Below are 18996 nucleotides of genomic sequence, written 5' to 3'. Positions count from 1 at the left end.
AAAGAGAGGGAGAAAAAACTAAACGTTTTGACAATACATCATTAATGCTTATCTGATCCATGTGGAAGAGACATGTTCTTTCCCCTCCAGGGTATTCCAGTAATTTGATGAAAATGCCAGCGTTTTACTTTGTCGAAAGAGAAATTGGCATCACTCAATAATTTTAGCAAAAATAAGTAAATCTTCATGCAAGTTCTTTAAAGCAGCTTTTGGAATGTGTCCACCTTAACAGAGCAATTTATTTTTGGTGAGCATGTTGTACAAAAAAGCCCTGTGAATGTTTACTCTAATTCCATGTGCATGAAAATACAGGTGAGATTACATGAAATCTCAAGAGCCAATCATGGGTGACAGTTACTGGGTTAAAGGGTTTATTAACAGAAAGGAACGGGGCAAGAGTAGATGGAAAGAACCGGTGAATGTGAGGTAAAGACGGGCAGGGTTGGGCGAGACACTGATGACCAGGTTGAATATTGTGAGATCTTCTCAAAGTGAGATGAATAGAACTAATGGCTGGAATGCCTGTGACTATGTATCTCTCTTTATCTCCTGTCCACTACTCACAACATGGATCACACACGTGGTAATCAGACATACTGTGCTCTACTGTGCCCACTGTAATCAGTCTCCAGAGGGAGCCCTGTCACTGAATAATACAGACATTAACTACTTCATCTGGGAAAAGTCACCAATGGCTCACCAATCCCAGGACAAGTACACTCACCAAAAGGATTATTATCAATCGGAGGGAGCCTCTCCCTCAGTAGTCCTGACCTGCTCCAGTAGTGATAAACTCTCCTGCAGGTTCCCAGCCAACAGAAATATTTAGGAGTGAGACGTTTTTGGCACAAAAGAGTAACAATCAAACCCATGACCTGGCCAGCTACTCTGTCAACTCATAATTTGATTATCAGGCCAGAGCATGCATTGATGTATTCAAAAAGCTTCTCTGAAAATGAACATGTTCTGGGTGTCCTTGTGGGGTTTACATGTGATCGCTGCTAATATCTGGAGTGAAGATTACCCTGCATACTGCGCAGGGAGTCTTGATTCTATTAAAGACAAGTAGGCGAGCATTATGCTTCTCCTCTTTAATACCACTCTTCCGCAGTTTCAACAAAATAAGGAACAAACACTGAAAATGATTCTATTAACTAATTTTCTTTTTTCTCTATTTTAAAAACAACATTTCCCTCTGTCCTTGTAGTCCTCGGCAGTGCCTGCCCAGTCCATATGTCACTTCCTGCCTCTAACTCCTCTTCTTTGGATGCTCTGAACTGATCCACTGCTGTAACTTGTCACCAAACCAAGATTCCAACAAACTTCTGGCTTCAAACTGCCTTAGCTGCATGTCTGCTGAGGTTTATCGTCCACTCTGTTACACAACAACTTTTCCTCCTGGCCGCTCAACTAGCTTTCTGGTCATCTCCTGTGGGGCATACAAGGCAGCCTCGTTAGGGTGGAGTCCATGTACTGATTAACATATCATCGTCAACATACATATTTCATGATTTGTACAGTACATCTGCTGGACGGGAAATTAATATTTGCCTCCTTATCTTTAATAGAATGAAGACTCCCTGTGCATTATGCAGGGGTAATCTTCATCCTTTGTCAAGACAGGAGGTGAGCATAATGTTTGTTCAAAGCTTCCCATTACTGCTGCTGCCAACCCTTGAATCAGCTTAAAGTAAAAGGTCTTAAATGTGCTATTGCTAGTCCAGTCTGCCGCTTGCATGATATCTTGTAACGTGACTCCTGCTACAAATGATTTCGAGGCCATAGCCCCTCTAAATGAATGTGCTCCAAATCTGTTCAAGTCAATAGCTGCTAATTGCATGACTTCTTGTACCCATCTGGCAATGGTAGCTGTTGCTATTGCCTGATAAGGTTTCGTACGCGCTATTAATATCTGAGTGATGCCTGCCGGCCTTGTGTCTGCTGTCCTACTCTCGTATTCTCTGATGCATGCTGCTATGCACCATTTTGGATGTTCTGGTAAATATGGGTAAGATATAGACAAAGAGTTTGTCTTCATTCTCTTAGCTATCGTAAAAGTCATCCTTCGGGTCTGAATGTTTTCCTGTTCACTTCTAGTGACTTGACGTCTGCCACACTTCTGCACGACACTACACAAAGTAGCATAGCTAGTTAGCCTGATAGTTGTTTCAAATATAGATATCTGTTCGCTGGTCAACACACAAGGAGGCGCAACACAATCGTCATGTCCCACAGTTGAAAGTATTTCAAATCAAGGGGGCACATGCTAATCTCCACAATTCTATCTAGATGTGACGCATGGTAATCTCTACAGTTCTATCTAGATGTGACACATGCTAATCTTCACAGTTCTATCTAGATGTGGTGCATGCTAATCTCCACAATTCTTTGGAGATGTGACGAATGCTTATCTCCACAATTCTATTTAAATGTGACTCATGCTAATCTTCACGGTTCTATCTAGATGAAATGAGTGATTATCATTGCAATTCTGTGTGGATGTGGCGCATGTTAGTCAATTCACAATACTATCCCATCCCTACAAGCTCGAATGCAAACTGTGAATGGCCAAAATCATTGGCACAATGCAAAGTGTGGTTAATTTACACAATGAGGCTGGTTGCAGGACGGCTACCTTGTACAAGTGTGGTAAATGCTGACTATGGCTGATAGACATTGGGAAGCAGAGTGCCTATGGCAGTAGGATAATTGGTGATGCTGCAGGTGGGTAGTCTGAGGGTTATCCAGAATGTCTAGCTAACACAATGGCTTTAGTGCAGGATATGATCACTATCCCATTGCAGGCTTTGTGGATCATACTAAAGCCACTAGGTACTAAGAGCAGCGTGGCAGCCCAAAGGGGAGCAGTAATGCGTGTTCTCCCTCCCTGGACCAGATGCACGATATTGCTAACTGGCACAGTTAGGACATAGTTCATCTAGGTGAGAGAGGTGGTTAAGCTACACAGTCTGCCTAGTTGTGGTGGGCAAGGACAAAGTAGTTGTAATAAGAGAGGTGGGGCAGTTTTGTGGGGTGCAGTGATTGCTGCTCCCCCTATCCGCATCACACTAACCTTGTCAGTCGATGCTGGTTGACGGCTGCTGGCTTCTTGCTTCCCTAGCGGACACCGGCAGACATGATTTGGAGCTGCTTCTGTAGGAGCTGCCCTTTGCCTCGAGGCCTTTAACCGAGGGCTGCCTAGGCAGAGGCTGCACTGGTAGGCTGTCTAAAAAAGGCCAGGTGACCCAATCATGGTGTGGTGGGTGGGATAGGAGGTGGGATGGGGGATTCAGGAAGCAGGCAGGGTGGGGAATTTTGTAAGAGGAGAGAAAGCCATGGGTGCACAAGATGCATTTTTAAAAAGTAAAATCCCAAAAAATGGGTCAGATCCAGCACGAGATGCATCTTTAAAAAAGTAAAACCCAACATAATGGGTCGGATTACAGGAAGTGAGCCAAACTCAACCCAGAGGTACACACAGGCCAAGTGGTTTGTGGCTACTGCGAGGGTACTGGACTCTCATTGTTTTATCTCTGTTGGCCTGGCGGCCCAATCAGGGGGTGTTGGGTGGAATAGGAGGCAGGATAGGGGGAATCAGGAAGCAGGTAGGGCGGGGAAAAAGGGAAGGGGAGAGAAAGGCACGAGTGCAAAAGATGCAATTTTTAAAAATAAAACCCAACAAATGGGTCGGATGCACACGAGATACATTTATTTTAAAAGTAAAACCAAACAAAATGGATCAATGTGCAGAAAGTGGCCCAAACTCACCCCAGAGATACATGCAGGCCAATTGTGTTTGTGACTGATGACCAGACCGGTAGCAAGCAAGCAAGCAGAGTCTGTCTTCTGTGTCCATAGAACAGGAGGTGGTTATTCCAATATTAGCCCCTCTCCCAGCATAGTGCAGCAGTGTGCTGCAGTGCGTTTGGTGTTCAGTGGCTGGCGGTCCTACTTTGCTGCACTCTCTGCTATTCATGGCTCACTGGTGTCCCATCAGGGTGGACCTACATCCTGCATAAATCCTAAGCAAGCCTCTGGGTATATTTGAGTGTACCTTTGTGTAGGGGTCCTCGGCGCAGCTCCTGATTCACTTGGGGGCACGTGCTGAACTATAATTTCTGCTGGGCCAGCCTCCAGCCGAATATTGATATACCCAGCACAACCTAGTCTGCTCGCTAGTCGTCTAACTAAGACGGTTTATCATTATCAAGAGGGAGCCGGGGCTTCAGAACTTTGTGACCACTGGAGGGAATTAAAATAATTAAATATTAAAAAGAGCAAAACATCCGCACACTTGGGGTAAGTGTGCTGCTAGTCACAACACTGAACAGCAACTAAAGTCTGGGAGTGACTGGGGGGCTATTAGCCTTCGAGCTCTCTATCAGTTAGCAAGATTGGAGCCTGGTAAAGGAAACCATAACCTAGGCTCCACTAGTTCCTGCAGAGAACACATCATATGATTAGAGGGTGACTGTGGGCATGAGTGCCTTTGAACTCTCTATCAGGAAGAAGGATGAAGCCTGGTATAGGGGTTAGCTGTGCGCTGGCAATGATGGGACATCAGTCCTTTGAGCCAGCTAGACTAGACTCATTTATTCAGCAATCTAGCTTCGATTTACAACCAGTTACTCCATCAAGTCAATTACTAAGCAGAGTTTGTGCCTTCTGAAGCCATGTCCAAATTTATGTCGAGCTCTAAACTGACTATTCAATGTGAGAGAGAGGTGACACCCGCCCTGGCAAAGACCATCGTCATGACATCACCCACAATAACATCTAGTTCAATGACTGCAACTAGTCCGCACTCTGGGGTGGATGGGATACATAGTCACCATCAGTGTACTTACAGGGTAGAGGAGTCGAACTCCACGCATCCCTTCTCCTGAGGTCTCCAACCTGATGGTGTCGGCTGAGGTAATTGATTCCTCCCATCCAACCCCCCAAAATGGCTCATTGGGAAATGCCCAAATGATGCCAGGACAAATTGTGGAAATTTGTACTCGCTCATCCACACTAAATTTAGCAACGAGGAGACGCATTTCACCTGGATCACTGCATTTTATTCTAGCAATGCAGAACTCTCCACCTACTGACAAGCAGGTTCATTTTCATCCGGTGCTGCCAGTCTCTACCCAGTCTTTCTTTGAGTTCTGGCATGTCCTCATTTGGCACGCCTGCAAAGAGTAAAATCAACTACCAAATAATTTGTCTTTGGAACACACATGTTCAATGATGCTCCGGGGACCAAAGATCAGCTCAATCAAACCTCAATCAAACCTAATGTCCGCGTAAATGCAGAAGGCCTTAGAGAGGGCCACCTCATTCAATAGCAAGGAGTCTTCAACCACGAACTGGACTTTTCAATTGAGAACGATTCCAAAGGACATTACTGACTTGGAACTCTTGTCAGGATGTGATTTGAGCCTGGCATCACAGGACTCATCTAGTCACACACGAAACTGCCGGAATCCCTCAGTTTAACATCACCTAACAATGACTTTTGGAATAAATCCCCCACAAGTTTTCCACTAGGTGTAACAGAAGGGAAGAGATGGGGCCAATTCTAAGCAGATGTAAACAAGGAATTAACAGCTCTGTATGAACAACAAGAATTGGTCTCTGCAGCTTTTAGAGCTAAGACTGTAATTTTGAATGGGCTGAATGAGGAACTGTCATTTGTAGAAGGCTTTCCGGAGGGAGGGGGGCACTTATCAAGAGAGTTGAATAATTCAGAGCCTCTTTGCTGCATACATAAATGTGAGGCGGGGTGAGGGGGCAATGAAGTGCAATATGGTAACATGAAGCAATACGGAACTGCCTACTGGTGTGGTATATCTCACTGAGGTACAGGGGTCAGAACAGGCAAATTCTCCATCGCCACTAGTTGAGTGTATGGCATCTTCAGCCAAGTCTTATGCCAGTGGGGATCAGTCTAGGGAAAATCTAATGGGGGAATACACGGGTACTGGGGAAGTTAATGTAGTAGAGGCTCCGGAGTTGTGCTCTCCCAAGCTGACAAACAACACAAACCACATGATAACGACCACCACTGAGAGTGTATCAGCAGCATCGGTGGGCCGCACCCCAGAAGATCATATTCACAGTATGGAGGCCAATTCCTCTCCATTACTTTCACAACAGAGAAGTAGGGAAGAAAAGAGGGCCACACAGAGGAATAAAATGAAAAACCAGCCTCCAATAAGACAGAGATCCGCAAATACTTCTAGGAAACATGTGAATCAAATGTCAACAGTTGACACTATTATTGATCTAAATGTGCAGACTACAGCCAATACACTTGAAGGTGGGCCTTTTAGGAGAAAAAAAACCGGGCATGAGATGGTAGATGACTCTCCCCTACATGTTGAAGGTGATGGGGGTACCCAGATGTTGAGGTGCAGAGAGATAGGCACGGACCCCATCATTATGGAGAACACAGAGGCAATCTCTGTTCGACTAATTGAAGCTGCTGTCTCTATGGACCTGCCCCCCATTACTCCCCAGAAGCAGATTGAAGCTCTATTTCAAGACCGACAATCTAAACTGACCTCTTTCTGGGATTCTAAGTCAACTGACACTATACATAAGGCTCCTCAGCTGAGCATTCAGTCGCAGGAGGTGTCCTTTACAGGATAACCAGCCAATATCCCAGCCAGAGCAGTATCCCCACTAAAACAGATTCCAGTTGGGACGATTTCTGGACCTGCAGTGTATAAATTATCTGCATGTGAGTCCTCAGTTGCATTCTGCTCAGAACATTGTCCCACAAACTACTGGGGATCCGGCAGGACTCTCTAACATCATACCCAGCTCCTTGTCTAGGACTGTAGGCTGGGAGGTGAATGATTAAAGGCCTGGTCTGGTGCACATGAATAGGTCAAAGGTTTTAGAGCTGTTTACCTTGATTCCTACCCTTTGATCACTGCATACGGTAGACATCACATTTATTTCTTTGTCACTGGCTAACAACAATCGAATGGTGTCCCACTTCCATTCATACTTGGTGGCAAAAATGGTCTGGGGTCAGAGTGAAACCTTTCAAGGTCTGGGTTACAGTCTAATTAACTTCGAATACGAGGAGGCAGCTTAAGTGTTTTAAGTGGGTCCTTACCTCTATTCAATCTGAATTCCTGTCCTTCTCCAAAATAACAGCTGGACAGGATTGGTCATGGGTGGAGTCCGCTATCAAAACCTTTGCATTCCTGTCCATGGGCCTTAACCAACTCTAGCCTGCCTGGAATTAGGTGTGCTTCCTGGAATGTATGTGGCCTACTAAAAAAAATGTCTATATGCGTGGAATGGGCGGACAGATTTACAAAATTTCAATCTATTTTTCATCCCGGAGACTATGTACGGGGGCAATGTTTACACTGGAGGGTTATTGTACTTTTCTGTTACTGCTTTGGTCTGGGCTAAGGGTAGACCCAGTGGTGGAATGACAATTTCCATAGATAAAAACTTAAACTTTACAGCCAACATGTAGCGGGCGGAGAAGGGAATACTGGCAGTTCAGGTGATTTTTCAAGCTATAGAAATTGAGTTCCTCCTGGTCAACGCGTATTGTAACCTAGCAAGAGCTTCAGTAGAAGTGTTCCACACCCGATTGACAGAGATATTTGATTCTTGGTTGATGGTGAGGTGCCATCACTTCATGATCATTGGGGGAAACCTACATGCACATTGCGCTGAAGGTCCGGGCTGTAACTTGCTTTCAAGTTCTCCACTCCACAGTTCTACCAATTTAATGAGGGGGATACAGTGGGACGGGTTTATGTTCAACTGGGACTTGCAAAAGCTGAAGGCCGAGGGCAACATGGACCAACACATTTACACCGGCATAGATATGACTCATATTCTTGGATGATCATTTATTTATCTTTTCACCTATTAAACATCAAAGATGTAACCTGGGCTTTAGTGACCTGGGAACCAGTGACCACCTGTTAACCCACTTCACCTGGAACATTCTGGTATTGATTCATAATAACTGTCCTACGGTGGTTCCAGTTGAGGTGGATAGCAATGGCTCAACGTGTCGCTGGGACCATAAATTATACACCAAACTTACTAACTATTTATTTCGGGGAGACAGTGATTGGTGGGAACAAAATATATTTTGAGCAGAGACATTCTCTACTCATATAACATACCCCTGGATATCTCCATCATGAGAGCTGTGGAGAAACTTTATTTGGAGAAAAAAGTAAATTCTTTCAAGACATATCCCCATTGCTTTAACTCCCAAATTAAACATACTAAGACACTAAAACAGCAGGTGATAAGGTCATTGGGAAAAGGGATATTTTGATTAAAGAATTCCTCAGGCTCAAGAAGCAGGAATGCCAGCATCACAGAAATTTGGTTATATCCTTGAAAATTCAACTTTCCATAAAAGATAATCAAGCTATGCAGAGGTCTATAATATGTGCCAATTCTAAGGAATTGTTGTCACAAATCAACAAGAATTTGGGGGAGAAAGTTTACAATTTAGACCATTCCGTCCATGAATATACTTGGGTGTCCTTCTACTCAAAACAATGTAATAGTGCCATTGATCACACATATTCTTCTGGCTGGTTGTCCAGTAAGGATTCAAAGAGTACCAGCCCATGGGAAAAGGCAGACATCATCTGGGCCATTAATCAAATAAAATCTTCCAGTGCCCCAATCCCAGATGGACTTCCCCATTTTTATTAAAAAAGGACCCCAAAGCCTGGGCACATTTCTTAAACCCATATTTGGCCGACATTTACCTCGCACATGCTTCTTGGGCCGAATCAATTATTATGTCTAGCTTTAAAAAAGGAGATCCCAGTGATCCCAGGAATTACAGGCCTATTGCCTTAAACAAATCTTCCAGCAAGGGGTTTTCGATTCTCCTACTAAGAGATATCAACAACTTTATGGCCAAGAACGATATTCTGCCACGCTTTCAGGTGGGATTTCTTAGAGATATGGGAACCTCTCTGAATGCCACAAAGTTAAGCATCTGCTGCACACTGTGAAGGGATTTGAGGGAGGCAACATATATATGGCCTCCTTGGACTTGTCGTCTGCAATCAACTGTGTGCAGCAGCGGCTGCTTTGGGACACATTCTTGGGACTTAAGTTGCCAAAAGAAACTGGTGCAGTTAATTGCATTATTGCATAAGAACTCCAGGTTGAGGGTTCCCCTTACTAAGGAAGGGTCGGTATCTAGACCTATTCTGACCAAGCAAGGCCTTAGACAGGCATGTACCCTGCCACTGACCCTCTTTAATCTATATCTAAGAGACATTGAAGAATTGTGTGCCACCCAACAAGTGGTTCCTGTTAAATTGGGCCATCTACAGATTCATTGGTTTGCCTTCGCAGACAACATTATCATTTTTGATAGGACTCCATGGAGCCTCTGAAAGATGCTGTATATCATTTTTCAGTAAAGCCTTAAAAACAATCTAAAGGTTAATGGACAAACATCCAAGGTGGTGGTGTTTTCTATAACAAGAAGCCTAAAACAATGTGGTGGTCCTTAGATACTGAAAGGGTTGAACAGTTGGCTTCTTTTCGCTGTCTAGGATATAATTTTATTAATGTATCATCTATTAATATGTGAACGAATATGTTGAAAGAAAACATTGTACCCTTGTTGTCCCATATGAAGATCATTTATAGGAAGCTATGCACATATTCTTGTCTCCCTGCCATAAAGTACTATCTAGGCAAGATTGAGACCATCCTGTTATATGGCCTTAAAATTGCATCAGTAAATCTGGGACCCACCTTTAATTCCATGCAGGCCATGGTATGGAAAAATGTGCTGAGGCTTTTGAGCGCCATACCCAGGGCAATTTTGAGACACAAGTTAAATCTGATCTCCCTGAATGCCCAGTTTCAGTGGAAACAGTTATGGATTTTCCACAAATGCCCCCTGCCCCCCAACTCCATTTTTGAGGATTTCCAAAAAATCCTGTCTACATCCTCAGTTAAATCTGTTAATCAATTCAGAAGCTTAATGGACGTACTGTTGGACCGAATTGGATCCTATGAGTTTGAATTGATGGAAAATCCAGAGGGTGCAAAGACATTTTATTTTAGGGATGATTGGCGACTGACCCTGGAGGCTTTGGGTTCTTACTCATCCTACCAGGAATATGCAACGTTTCCAACAAGGGTGGGCAATCTGCGTATACCTCAAATGCTTTCCATGTGCTAAGGTCTGTACGACACACATGCAATTTAGGTTAAATCAATTCAAAACCAAAGAACAGACCAAACACTGGGGTGATGTACACCAATCAATGTCCTGTTGTTTCTGTAATAGATGTGGTTGTACGAAAATGCTTAAGCACTGGACTCTGGACTCCAATATTCTAACCCCGATGAGAATGTTATCTTTTCTTAAAGAAAACTACAGTTTCTCCACGGACAGCTCAAAGGAGATGCTGTAGTCAAGACTCATGTGTGGAGAGAATCTGTCCATAAATCTGTCACTTGTTTGTTTTTCAACTGCCATTAATTATACATGAATTGCAGAGAAAAGTCTAGTATTTAAAAGGTAGAAACCTATTTTGATTTCTCTACATTGCATTATACTGTTTTACTTGTTTCATTGTTTCTTTTTTTCTTTTTCCCAGTGGGATGAATTGTAATATTTGTTTCTATGTGATCTCTATTATGTGGAAAAGTTGTGTAAAGTTTTATTTAAACTAAATCACAATTTTAAAAAGAATCAGGCACACAACATTTTTATTTATTCAACAAATTTGTTTTTATGAACGTGTGATATGCCAGTTTAACACAATTCTTTCCCTAGAGCTTCCATCCCCTTTTGGGACAAGAAACACACAGGGACTTATATTGGTCAATGGTTTTTGCGCCTTTCATTAACACCGAACCACCTTTTCATTCATTTATATGGTGAAGCAGAGATGCGGAATGCAACTCGCATTCCCACCGCCTCCCTTCCCCTCTGCCATATACATGCCCCATCATTTGTGCAAGCATGATTTTCAGACAATCAAATATGCTTGGGATCCCTATAGAACCCACTGGCGTTATGCACCAGTATAAAGCAGGCAGACGATATAGGGATACATTGTAAAAAATTCCTACCATGCGAGCATGGTATGCAGCATTGAATTGTAAATTGTAAATGCTGCCTGCCATGTGAGCACTGTAGGAAACGTTTTTCTAATTTGCACGGTGGAGTGCAAATGTGTAAGGCAAAAGGTGGTGTTAACCAAAACATCCTTCCATGTCTAAATCTCTCAATTTCTTAATTAGTCAAGCTAAACGCCACCCCCTTAATCAATAGAAATGTCAGTCGTTAAAATAGTGGTCTAGAAAACTCAATGGGCCTCATTACGAATTGGGCGCAAAGGGATACCGGGCACCGGTAAGTATACCGGTGCCGGTAAGGCCTTTGGGCCCTATTTCGAGTTCCCTTAGTGGGTCCCTTCCTTAACGCCTGGTTTTACCAGGCATTAAGGATGGGACCCGTTAAGGGACTTTAGAGATAATAACGGTACCGCAATTTGCGGTACCATTATTAGCGCATTCCCCCTTCCCATTGAGCCCTATGGGGGCTCAAATGGGAATGGAAAATGGCTTTTTCAATGGGGATTTACCTGTCCCGCAAAGGTCGGAATAGACCGGTAAGAGTCCATTGAACGAGGGCAGAATCGGTACTAGTATTGGAGGTAGTCATGGCGCTAATAGCGCCATGATTACCTCCATAATCGGAATGAGGCCCAATGTAAAGACAGGCTACTTGACATTCCTACATGTAAATCGCTTGCAAAAAAGATGTATGTTTTTACATATATATTTGCTAGATATGCTTCATTGGTTTTCCCATTGAATGTATGTGTAAAATAGGTACTATTATCATTTTTCAATGGTTAACAATCCTTTCCCATTTCCCCTGAGTAGTTCTAGCCCAATAACCATAACGTGCTCTGTGATATAATCAGCAAATTACTTCAATCACATTATTTTTCTAGATATATGCAAAGTGAGATCTTATGTGGCTCCCATTCTGAAGTTGGGCATTACACAATAAATCAGTCAAGGATCTTCCAATGCACACAGCATTTGTGTCTATTTATTATCAAATCCAAAGTTTATTTAGAATGCACCTCCCCATAGAATTATGTCTCCTTTCTGCATTATACCTACATAGGAATTTCACAGATGGGCACAATCTTAAGGAATTGTTCAATTATCTGCCTATGGGTTCAGGTGGACATCGAATGGGTTAACTTGAAGGGGGAGGGGGCAGAGAGCCAAATACCAGGGTAGTGCCCTTACTCTACAAACTTTTTAACAAAATAAATAGGGCAAAACACATCTGTGTCATGCTTTGTTACAGCCGATTTTAATCCAGTTTACAAAAAAATAGTTCACAAAAAAAACTCTGTGGTTCTGTGGTTAGGACAAAAGATGCAAAGACAACAAGGCTGTGGCAAAGGACAGAAAGGATACACTGACATTTTAACTGTCCCTACCTCCTATCCACACCTCTACCTAGGATGCGCTGATGTATCGCTTATCATATAGTGACAGGAAAAGAAGACAAACTAATAACTTCTATCCGTGGTAATACATTCAGCCTTGTTTCTTTTGCCTAAAAACCACTCTCTTCCACCATGTGTGCATACTTGGAAGAGACAAGGACCCAATGAATAAAAGGGGAGGATCAGTGCATCAGTGGTTCATGGTACAGGCAGTAGTACTATTATAGTTGCTTATAACATTTACCACCACTATTGTTTGTTTTAAAAAAAAAAGTTAATCTTGTCTTACTTTTTGTATAATTTTCTTCTCTTAATTAGAATCTCTCCTGATGAACCACGTGTATTTCACGTGGGGAAACACGTGTTGAGAGGAAAGAATTATAAGGATGTGTACTGAGATGAAATGAGAGGAAAGAATTATAAGGATGTGTACTGAGAGGAAATAATTATAAGGATGTGTATCAATGTATAAAGAAGGAAACCGCATGATCTCAATGTAAAAAATAAATACCACTGAAAAAGTTATTTTGTTGGTGTGATAATACTGTTCGTGCCAGAAACGCACTCCATATAAGTGTTTTCAAAAAGAATTATTGGTTTAAATATTGCAGCAGCCGCAATATACACTTATGGGTGCAGCATCCTGGCAAGCAAAAAGTTAACTTTGTGCACATAGAAATCACCAAAATAGGAAACAAAAGCCGCCAAGGACTGCAATTTGTTATACAAAACTTTGTTTACAGGCTTTCCCATAGGCAGATTTCGTGCAACTAACATTTTTTGAAAAAGAATAAGGACAATGGCAGATAATTTTGAAAAAAGAGAAGCGGAGGCAGAAGAATTGTTCTTGCGACATAAACAGACACCAGGAGATGCACAAGCATCTCAGACATCGACATCACTGAGAAATCTATTTGAAAGACTGGAAGCAGTTTCTAAAAAAGAATTAACAAAGTGGTGGGAGATGAAAACTTTAAGAATGTATATGGATATGGGAAGAATCCCACAAGGTTTAAGGATATGTATCTTCCCATCATTCGAAGATGAAGACACAGAAGACTTGGAAAATTGGGAGGCACTCCTCACTAAAACTTCAAAAGAAAATGATGGCTAGAATTATAAATCATTCGGCATTAGCACATGAGAAAGCATTAGAAGAAATACAAATATTAAAAGAAACAATTGAAAAATTCAATCTTCCTGAAATAACCTTTAAAAATGATCAGATATTTGATTATTACTTGAATAAATTTACTGAAGAATTGAAATTCAAAAAACAAAAAGCGTTTCTAAGGGACGAAATCGACTATAAGATTGGAAGAGTATACACATATCAGAGAAAATATGATATAAAAGGAAAAACTACACCGATCCCAAAAGTTTATTCTAAAATCAATAAAAATGTGAACATACCATCCTCAACCACTCAATCATCAGATACAGAAACAAATAGTGAAATGGAAAGATAAACAGAGAAGAACCAAGTACATCGAAAAGAACACATGAATTCAATTTTTTAGTTGAATTCCGCAGGCACAAGTCCATCACAAAATCAAACTTTCAACAAGGCTTCATGAATATAAAGGGCACAAGACCTGGCACAAGTGAAAGTACATCAACCAATTTACCAAAAACAAGAGAGGAAAGAGAGGAGGAACGCAAAAACAAAGGAAATGGACAAGGGGGAATGCAAACCAGATCACAAGACAAAAGGACCAAGTGAATTTAGTAATGAATGTAACTGGACAGGAAGTAGACAAAACAATAAATACAGTGTTGAATAAAGGATTAAATTTCAGTCCATCAAACAAGGCTGATTACTTTCATACGCAAGTAGATTTGTTCAAATTCTGCAGAAAATTGAAATAAAAAAATACTTTGCTGAAGTAATGATCAAAAAACAAAAGAAGGCAGAACAAGAAATTTCACCACTTTCAGTTGAAATTGTAGAAGGTACATTGAATATTATGAATCTTACTGAGGACAATTATACCACAGAAATGTTCTTGGAAGAACAGAACATCAATCCTTTTCAAGCAGAAGAATCAAATTTGAAATTCAAATCGAAATTCATTCCTAAAATGGCAGAAAACAATGTGATAGATGTTTTTCAAAAAATGGTGAGTGAAGACTTGATACAAAATTATCTCAAAAATAAACCAACTAAATTCAAACATAATCTTTCACTCAAAGAATCAAAAGCTATTGATGTTCTAGCCAAAAATAAATATTGGGTAACTAAAAGTGCAGATAAAGGAGGTAGCATCATTCTTATGCAAAGAAAGGATTACATAACTGAAGGAAATAGACACTTGAATGACAGAAACTGTTACTCCATACTTCAAAAAAACCCAATTAAGGAATTGCAGATTGAATGGCATTGCATGATTACAAACTGGGATGAAATGGGTTTACTCTCTGAACAGGAATACAACTATATGAATAACATCCACCCAATTATGCCCATAATATACTTCCTGCCAAAAATTCACAAAACATTCGATCAATTTCCAGTCTGCAGACCGATAATAAACGGTATAGGCTCATTAACAGAGAGAGGATCACAATATATTGATCTACATCTTCAGCCACTAACAACTAATTTAGCATCATACTTAAGAGACAGCAAACATGTTATCCAACAGATGGAAGGAATACCCTGGGAGAAAAGTTTTCTTTTTGTAACTTTGAACGTGGTGTCTTTATATACCAGTATTGAACATCTTAAAGGCTTAGAAACAACCAAATTCTTTCTTAAATCAAGATCAATCTCATTTTTCCAACAAAACAAAATTATTTTAGAAATGTTGCATTTTGCTTTAACCAACGACATTTTCATGTTCAATAAAATAATCTATAGACAAGAGCAGGGTAGAGCGATGGGGGCTAAGTTTGCACCCTCATACGCAAACCTGTTCATGGGTCACTTTGAGATCAATCATGCATGGCAACACCCAGTATTTACAGAAGGACGTATTGTTTACTGGGGAAGGTATATCGATGATATTCTAATGACATGGAATGGAGATACGAGGCAACTACATGAATACATTGCTTATTTAAACACAAATGATTATAATATCAAATTCACAGACAAAACAAGCCCAGAAAGTATAGAATTCTTGGATCTGCAAATTTATACGGATGGAGAGAAAATCCTGACTGATCTATACATAAAACTAACATCAGTAAACAAAGTGTTACAAGCAGAAAGTAACCATGTGAAGCATATAATCAAAAATATACCGTATTGTTGAAATTCTAAGAACAAAACGGATTGTAGTTCACAAGAAAAATATGAAAATCATGTCCTACTTCTCAAAGAAAAATTTATACAGAGAGGCTATAAACCTCAAGAAGTAGAAAAAGCTATAAGAAGACCTGAAAAAATAACCAGAACTGAACTACTGAAAGATAAACCAAAGTTGAACAATAAAGAAACAAAGGTAGATTTTATCACCACTTGCAACAGCGAAGCACATATTCTAAAGACATTTTTGACTAAACATTGGAATATTCTACAAAGTGATGATACGATCAAACAGAATATAGAAGTCAAACCAAGGATAATCTACCGAAGAGCTCTAACATTAAAGCAAAAAATTAGTCCAAGTCATCTCAAAGAAGATAAACCTGAGGTTCTCAGTCAATTCCTAAAAGTGCCGGCACCAATAGGAACCCACAGCTGTTGGAATTGTGTTATTTGTGATCAAATGGAGAATGGGATCAAAGAAATAAGACTACCAAATGGAAGATGCCAAAAGATAAAACAATTTATTAATTGCAATACAAAATATGCGATTTACGTAATAACATGCATATGCAAAAAAAGATATCTAGGAAGCACAATCAGCACACTAAAGGTTAGATTACAAGAACATATAAAAGCAATCAAAAATAAGGACATGAGATACCCAATGGCAGTACACTTCAATCAAGAACATAAAATAACTGAAATCAAAGAAATTAAGTTTCTAGGTATTGAAAGAGTTAACACAATGGAAAGAGGAGGTAATAGAGAACTACAATTAAGGAAAAGAGAAGCTAAATGGATATTTACTTTGGACACCTGCTAGTCTGGTTTGAACTCAGAAAGTTAGATGGCTTATTCATTATAATGCACTATTACACTTAAATTCTGGAAAGAAAAGTATAAGACTTTGGAAAAGCACCAAGTTTAAAGCATATTCACTCAATTTTTGTTGTTTTTGTTTTTTGTTTTTTATTAGGTCTAGAAATGTATTGTTTTATGGTTAAATTATGGAATGTATGAAGAAGTAGTCAAGCTGTTTGTTAAGAGGTGATTCTTTATTCTTTAGGATTTCGTTCGTTTTCTGTAGTCTTTCGTTTATTCTTACTCTTTATATATCCTGTGAGGCTGGGTACCATTAAAAAATAGGTCTCATAAGTAAGACCAATTAAAATTAGGAAAGCTTAAAAATTATCAAGGTCTCACGGTAAAATTGTGGAATTAAAATGGCCGCCAGACGTGTCAGTGTGGCGTGTGATGTCACTGCGCGGCGTGACGTGTGACGTCATCGCGCAGCGTGATGCGATGATGTCATACGTTGCAAGATTGCGGGTTTGTATGAAAGAAAGTGAAAATCGTGTAGTTAAGCAGTGTGGATCGAGGCCGACCGGAGACAATCGTACCAAGGGCAACAAAAGGTAACTTTCTTATGAGAGGAATATATACTGGGCTTCAATGGAACATCTTAGGGACTATACAACTTTAGGCCTTGGAGGATCAGGAAATCTTGGGTTTAACTCATGATACCCTCTCTTACTATTTTACAGAAACCTGCCTATATCTTACTTTAGTAAAGAAAGATTTTAAAAAATGAGACAGATAATTAAGAACAAAAGAATAATATATCAGAAATAATATCACAAAACACAGAATTTTGGTGAGTATAACTGAAAGGCAATACTATTATAGTCTCTTCTAACATTTACCACCACTATTGTTTGTTTTAAAAAAAGAGTTAATCTTGTCGTACTTTTTGTATAATTTTCTTCTCTTAATTAGAATCTCTCCTGATGAACCACGTGTATTTCACGTGGGGAAACACGTGTTGAGAGGAAAGAATTATAAGGATGTGTACTGAGAGGAAATGAGAGGAAAGAATTATAAGGATGTGTACTGAGAGGAAATAATTATAAGGATGTGTATCAATGTATAAAGAAGGAAACCGCATGATCTCAATGCAAAAAATAAATACTACTGAAAAAGTTATTTTGTTGGTGTGATAATACTGTTCGTGCCAGAAGCGCACTCCATATAAGTGTTTTCAAAAAGAATTAATGGTACAGACAGCAACTAGGATATTTATAAGTTTTAATGACCTAGAGATTGCCTGTTGACCCTGGTGCACTGAGGTTTTAAAATACACAAACTACAAACAAGGCATGTTTGTAAGACAGAACACCATGAAGACAATACACACTCCACTCTTTGTCTCAAAATGCTAATGTTTAGCAAAAAGTGGGGTTAGGTAAAAAGATTGCTCACACACACAATAGGTCAAATTAATGCCGCTAGGTATTGCAATCACCGTCTACCGATTTCAGTGGCATATGTAGTAGTGGCGTCACTTTCATTAGGACAGTCTTCGGGTTCCCTGAACTTGGTAATTCAAAATAGTACCTGCCAAGTACCAGAACCTTCAAGAGCGTGGGATTATACTTTACACCTTCTTAATCGTGCCATGGGACTGGATTAGTCAAGAAGCAAGCCTATTTTCAAAAATGTCCCAGTGCCGTGTTTCCTTTCAAGAACCTTCAACTGTTTTTCTTCTTTTCTGATTTCCTCGTTTTTTCTTTAGTTTAAGGCTTGTTTTTCACTGTTAGCTCTCAATCTTTCACTTCGAAAATCTTTGTAATCAGGTTTCTCGCATTTGCAACTAGCTAGGCTCTGCTAATTAGTCTTGTTTTCATAGGCTTGACTGTCGGCATACACCCCCAGCGTGTTGTGTGTATTCTGAGGCAACTTCCAAACAAATTGGTTTCTACCACAGTGATACTTTCTGTTTTCCTTGCCTTCTCGTTTTACGTGCCGGTATGCTTTTCAAAACTGCACCCTACTGTGCATGGTATCCATGCGTGGTATCCATGCTTATCCTTCAAATGCTGTTCTCAAAATAGTAGCCTGCTCTCTGCATCAAAGGGGGCCAGCTTTCCTTCCCAGCCTGATTGCTCTTCTTCTGCATTCAGCCTGACTGCTTCCTTTTCCAATAAGGAAGGACTGGGGTTAAATTCCATATAAGCCTCTTTCACAGTTGTCAGCTGGTAATGACAAATGTGTACAAGGGACAACAAGCTCTTCTCTTATCCTTAATGATGTTGTTAATTCTTCTTTCTATCCTCTTATTTCAGTCAGACTACTAATCAGTAGATCAGTCAGTGAGTGTGTGAGTGAATGCATTAGTGAGCCCCCTTCAATTTCTGGCCGTCGATTTGTGTAGCAACCACTCCCGTTAGTGTTACGCTATGTATTTGG

General features: G+C 40.4%; 1 protein-coding gene across 3 annotated transcripts in view; it reads left to right on the top strand.

Annotated features, from left to right (window-relative positions):
* Nucleotides 1–18996, top strand: part of HPN (hepsin) — a 780351-nt gene that overhangs the window by 197829 nt on the left and 563526 nt on the right. Inside the window, exon 3 of one of the 3 annotated variants that reach the window (XM_069604919.1) lies at nucleotides 1569–1626. The exons of the other annotated variants lie outside the window; for them this stretch is intronic. Within the exon in view, the coding sequence (XP_069461020.1) occupies nucleotides 1570–1626 (57 nt within the window). The 5' untranslated portion in view covers nucleotide 1569. The remainder of the gene's footprint in view (nucleotides 1–1568; nucleotides 1627–18996) is intronic. 3 annotated transcript variants of the gene reach the window in all.

This window comes from Ambystoma mexicanum, chromosome 1p (assembly GCF_040938575.1).
Source record: "Ambystoma mexicanum isolate Mex_15411 chromosome 1p, UKY_AmexF1_1, whole genome shotgun sequence".
In the NCBI taxonomy this organism is placed as follows: Eukaryota; Metazoa; Chordata; class Amphibia; order Caudata; family Ambystomatidae; genus Ambystoma; species Ambystoma mexicanum.
This window is presented reverse-complemented; position numbering and strand designations above follow the sequence as displayed.